General features: G+C 48.9%; 1 protein-coding gene across 1 annotated transcript; it reads right to left on the reverse strand.

Moving 5' to 3' along the window:
* Nucleotides 1–2,642: 2,642 nt before the first annotated feature.
* Nucleotides 2,643–5,119, reverse strand: LOC136839026 (interaptin-like). The gene is made up of 3 exons (XM_067104696.1): nucleotides 5,094–5,119; nucleotides 3,795–4,891; nucleotides 2,643–3,708 (listed from the first exon to the last, which is right to left on the reverse strand). Exons 1-3 carry the CDS (start codon nucleotides 5,117–5,119, stop codon nucleotides 3,059–3,061), a joined length of 1,773 nt encoding a protein of 590 aa, XP_066960797.1. The 3' UTR covers nucleotides 2,643–3,058.
* Nucleotides 5,120–5,423: the final 304 nt, after the last annotated feature.

Here is a 5,423-nt window from a genome sequence, read left to right on the forward strand (position 1 = left end):
AGCTGTAATAAGTGGGAACCCTGTGCAGAATTGTCTCCGCTGCAGCACCTTGTTTTACCACGAAAGGATGCCAGCCAATCATAGAGAACCCTCACTATCACATGCTTGTGCGTTAGCAATGTCACCTGTACCATTGCAGACTAAACAAATGCAAGGATTTGAAGCACAGGCCACATGAGGTGTGTGGGCCTTGTGAGGAATGCAAATTGCCATTGCACCTTGGCTCAGCCTGCAACATTGACAGCTACCACATGGTACAGGTTGTACCAGACAGGCATCAGCACCTGATAGTGAGGGTGCCCTGGTATCGGTTGCTGCCCTTATTTGCTGAACAAATGTGAGGTTGTGAAGCACAGAACCCACAAGGGAAGGGCCCAGTGAGGATTGCACTCCGTAGCTGTGCCTTAGATCAGTCTGTAAGTTGGCAGCGGCCAAATGGTACAGGTGGCACTGGAGAGACACAAGCTCCTGATAGTGAGGGTGCCCTGGTATTGGCTGCTGACTTTACTTGCTAAACGAAGGTGAGGCTGCACAAGGGGTGGGACCCTGTGAGGCTTGCATGCCACAGCTGCACCTTAGCTCAGCCTGGAGGATCAGCAGCCACCACATGGTACAGGTGGCACAAGTGAGGCACAAGCACCTAATAGTGAGGGTGCCTTGGTATTGGCTGCTGACTTTACTTGCTAAACAAAGGTGACGCTGCACAAGGGGTGGGACCCTGTGAGGCTTGCACTCCACAGCTGCACCTTAGCTCAGCCTGGAGGATCAGCAGCCACCACATGGTACAGGTGGCACAAGTGAGGCACAAGCACCTGATAGTGAGAGTGCCCTGGTATTGGCTACTGACTATACTTGCTAAACAAAGGTGAGGCTGCACACGGGATGGGACCCTGTGAGGCTTGCACTCTTAAGCTGCTCCTTAGCTCAGCCTGGAGGATCAGCAGCCACCACATGGTACAGGTGGCACAGGTGAGGCACAAGCACCTGCTAGTAAGGGTGCCTTTGTATTGGCTGCTGACTTTATTTGCTAAACAAAGATGAGGCTGTGAAGCGCAGTCTGCACAAGGGGTGGAACCCTGTGAGGCTTGCACTCTGCAGCTGCACCTTAGCTCAGCCTGCAGGATCAGCAGCCACCACATAGTACAAATGGCACAGGTGAGGTACAAGCACCTGCTAGTGAGGGTGTCCTGATATTGGCTGCTGACTTTACCTGCTGAACAAAGGTGATGCTGTGAAGCGCAAGCTGTACAAGGGGTGGGACCCTGTGAGGCTTGCACTCTTCAGCTGCACCTTAGGTCACCCTGCAGGATCAGCAGCCACCACATGGTACAGGTGGCACTGGTGAGGCATAAGCACCTGCTAGTAAGGGTGCCCTAGTATTTGCTGCTGACTTTACTTGCTAAACCAAGGTGAGGTTATGACGCTCATGCTGCACAAGGGGTGGGACCCTGTGAGCCTTGCACTCTGCAGCTGCACCTTAGCTCAGCCCACAGGGTGGGCAGCCACCACGTGGTACAGGTGGCACTGATGATGCACAAGCACCTGATAGCAGGAGGTGCTCAGTGATTGGCTGCTGACCTGCTAGTGAGAGTGTCCTGGTATTGACTGCTGACTTTACTTGCTGAACAAATTTGATGCTGTGAAGCACAAGCTGTACAAGGGGTGGGACCCTGTGAGGCTTGCACTCTTCAGCTGCACCTTAGGTCACCCTGCAGGATCAGCAGCCACCACATGGTACAGGTGGCATAGGTGAAGCACAAGCACATGATAGTGAGGGTGTCCTGCTATTGGCTGCTGACTTTACTGGCTGAACAGATGTGAGGCTGTGAAGCGCAGGCCTCACAAGGTGTGGGACCCTGTGAGGCTTGCACTCCACAGCTGCACCTTAGCTCAGCTTGAAAGGTCAGCAGCCACCACATGGTGCAGGTGGCACTGGTAAGGCTAATGCACCTGCTAGTAAGGGTGCCCTGGTATTGGCTGCCTACTTTACTTGCTAAACCAAGGTGAGGCTGTGAAGCACAGGCTGCACAGGGTTGGGACCCTGTGAGGCTTGCACTCTGCAGCTGAACCTTAGCTTAGCCTGCAGGGTCGGCAGCCACCACATGGTACAGGTGGAACTGATGAGGCACAAACACCTGATAGCAGGGGATGCTCAGTGATTGGCTGCTGACCTTGCAGGTTAGACCAAGGTGAGGCAGAGGAGTGCACATTGTATTGGGTGGGGGGAAGCTCAGGCCACAGGGTGGGGGGACCCTGTGGGGATCCTGTGCAGACCCTGTACAATGTGCGCTCTGCTGCTGCACCCTGGTTTGGCCTACAAGGTCGGCAGCCAATCACGGAACAACCATACTGCCAAGTGCATGTGCACCACTGGTGTCACGTGTACCACAAAGTTCAGCTTGCCTCCAGATCAGGAGTACTCTTCTATCCATGCGCTGCCTCAGAAGCAGGAACTTTGTCATCTGTACCGCAGAGTCCTGGTCTACTCCAGATCAGGAGTGCCAGTCCAGTATCAGCAGCCACCAAGTGGTACAAGTGGCACCAATGAGGCACAAGCACCTGATAGCAAGGGTGCTCAGTGATTGGCTGTTGACCTTGCAGGTCAGACCAAGGTAAGGCAGAGGAGAGCATGTTGTACAGGGTGGGGGGAAGCTCAGGCCACAGGGTGGGGGGACCCTGTGGGGATCCTGTGCAAGCCCTGTACAACATGCGCTCTGCTGCTGCACCCTGGTTTGACCTGCAAGGTTGGCAGCCAATCACAGACTGCCCATACTGCCAAGTGCATGTGCATTACTGGTGTCACGTGTACCACAAAGTTCTGCTTGCCTCCGGATCAGGAGCACTCTTCTATCCACGGGCTGCCTCAGAAGCAGGAACCTCCTCACCAGTACCACAAAGTCCTGGTCTCCTCCAGATCAGAGCACCTGTCCATCCATGTGGTGCCTCAAAAGCAGGAACCTCACCTTAACCAAGACTTCTCAGCAGCCTTCTCTTTAGTTCCACTTTGGTGTCTTCAGATCATTTTCCTTCATTATCATCCTTTTCTTCACTTGGTCCTTCAGTCATGGTTTTTACTAGAATTTTCTTCTATTTCCTCAGGAGACCTTTCATCTCTATACAGAATGTCCTCCAGGATGTCGGTTACATCCAACCATTGCTTTTTTAAGTATCCTCTATGCTCATTCTGGGCACAGCAGAACTCCTGGTTAGTTTCTTGCCCCTGATCTTGACTTCCAATTTCTTGTTTCTCTCCTCCAGTCTCTGTGCTTTCATGCTCCTCCTTCACAATGCGTTCTAGCTCAAAATCCCTTTGGGCAATCCTGTGAAGAACTCCCATCAGCATGTACTTGTCTTGCAGCCTTAACGCTTCTTCCTGCAGCCTTCGTTGTTCTCTGGCACAATTTTCTGCCATTTCCTTACTTTCCTCTAGTTTTCTACACTTCTCCTTTAATAGTGCACATTCTTTTGCAAGCTCTTGAAGTTTCTGCAGGTTCTTTCTCTGTATATCCTCCATGTTGCTAAGGGCCTCTTTTAATTTATCTTCCAAGACCTCATGATCGTTCTTCAGTTTTTCTCCTTTTTCAAACATGTCTTGGATTTGACAATCCCTGTTCTCAATTTGCATTTGAAGGTCTCCTTTCTCCTTCAAGGCCTTTTCCAAATCCTCCTCTATGTTACAAAGGGCCACTGCTAAGGTTCCTTCCAAAGCTCTTTATCCTCTTTCATTTTCCTTGTGTTAGCCAACAAAGATTGCATCTGAAGGTCTGCGTCCTCCATCTGACTGTCATAATAACTTGTGAACCAATGTATTTCATCTTCCTTTTCTTCTAATAGCTTTTCCGCACAGTCCAAGTTATTGAGGGCCTCTCGTAGCTTTTCTTTCGCTTTCTCCTCTTTGGCCAACAAATCCTGAATCTTACGATCATGGGCGTCCAACACTTTGTCACAGACATATTTCAATTCTTCATTTGCAAGTTCTTGTTCTTTCAGACGCCTTTCCAGATACCAATGGGTTTTGGCGGCATCTCTTAATTCCTCTTCCAAATATTCCTGTTCTTCTTTCATTTCCTGCTTCTCAGCCAACAAATCTTGTATCTGCTGATCCTTGCCCTCTATCAAATTGCCATGGAGACATATTAATTCAGCATTTAAAGCTTCTCTTTCTTGCAAACGCCTTTCCAAATCCTTAATGTCGTTGGCGGCATCTCTTAATTCCTTTCTCAAATGTTGCTGTTCTTCTTTCATTCCCTGGTTCTCAGCCATCAAATCCTGAATTTGACAATCCTTGGCCTCAATCAATTTGCAATGGAGAGACAATAATTTTGATTTTTCACAGGCTTTCTCTTGCAAACGGCTTTTCATATCCTCTATGGTGTTGGCAGCCTCTCTTAAGTCCTCTTCCAATATTTCATGTTCTTTGTTTATTTCCTCCTTCTCATCCAACAAATCTTGGATATGATAATCCTTGTCCTCCAGCTGATCAAGCAACTCCTGAATCTGACGATCTTTTTCCTTCATCTGGTTAATCAAATCAACATTTTCACAGTCTTTTTCTTTCAAACGACTTTCCATACACTCAGTGGTATTGACGGCATCTCGTAATTGATGTTGCAAATCCTCATTTTCGTCCTGCAGCTCTTCTTCTCTAATTCTTTTTGATGTCATTTCCTTCTGCAGACCTCGGTATTCCGCGACAGCACTTTTTTTACCAGTCCTTAGTTTTTCCAGCTCTTCCCGTAGTTCCTTCTCGGTCCTCTTATGATGTTTGTACTTCCTCCAGGCAACGAAAGCAAGAGAGGTCACAACAATTCCGGCGGCGACTGTAGCAATAGGACATGATGTCCTCCAGCCACCATCAATGGAAGGGATGACAGCCCTCGCGTCTCGTTTCCTGAATTACAGACAATCCAAAATCAGATTTCGGTCCAGTATTAACGTTGTCCAACTTCAGTCCAGTAGTAGAATTGTTCATCTTGAATCGAGAATTAACAGAGTTCGTTTTCAGTCCAGTATAAGCACCGTTCATTTTAAGTCGCAACACTACCAAACAAGCCAGTATTCTGACACATAGTAGTACCATAGCGCAAACGTACAACATATCAAGGCAGTTCACAAGCATGATTATTGTGTATACAGTTGAAGGCACTCGACAAAACCTTAGTTTTGGGATACGCCACAAGGTACAAAGTTCTGGGAATCCCAGTCTCAAGGGGATCCAGGATCCACAATAGGGTTCCAGGATCCGCAAAGAGCCCCTTCTGAAGCTTCGAGTCCTTCCTTCCTCTCTCTCTCTCTCTGAACGTTCTGATCTTGGTATTCTTGGAAGACTTCTCCCGGAGAGAGATGGATCCTCCGTTGAAACGAAGAGAGATCCTGAAGACACGATGAAGAGAGTTCCAGAGGGACATCATCCAAATCGAAGG

This window comes from Macrobrachium rosenbergii, chromosome 5, assembly GCF_040412425.1.
Source record: "Macrobrachium rosenbergii isolate ZJJX-2024 chromosome 5, ASM4041242v1, whole genome shotgun sequence".
NCBI classification, from domain to species: domain Eukaryota; kingdom Metazoa; phylum Arthropoda; class Malacostraca; order Decapoda; family Palaemonidae; genus Macrobrachium; species Macrobrachium rosenbergii.

Bases quoted from the DNA above. Each gene is read 5' to 3' on its own strand.
- LOC136839026 (XM_067104696.1), bottom strand. From the start codon at position 5,119: ATGCTTGTGAACTGCCTTGATATGTT. The intron at 4,892-5,093 runs GTACGTTTGCGC...TCTGTAATTCAG, and splicing joins GTGAACTGCCTTGATATGTT to GAAACGAGACGCGAGGGCTG. The intron at 3,709-3,794 runs GTTATTATGACA...GAGGATAAAGAG, and splicing joins TGAAATACATTGGTTCACAA to CTTTGGAAGGAACCTTAGCA.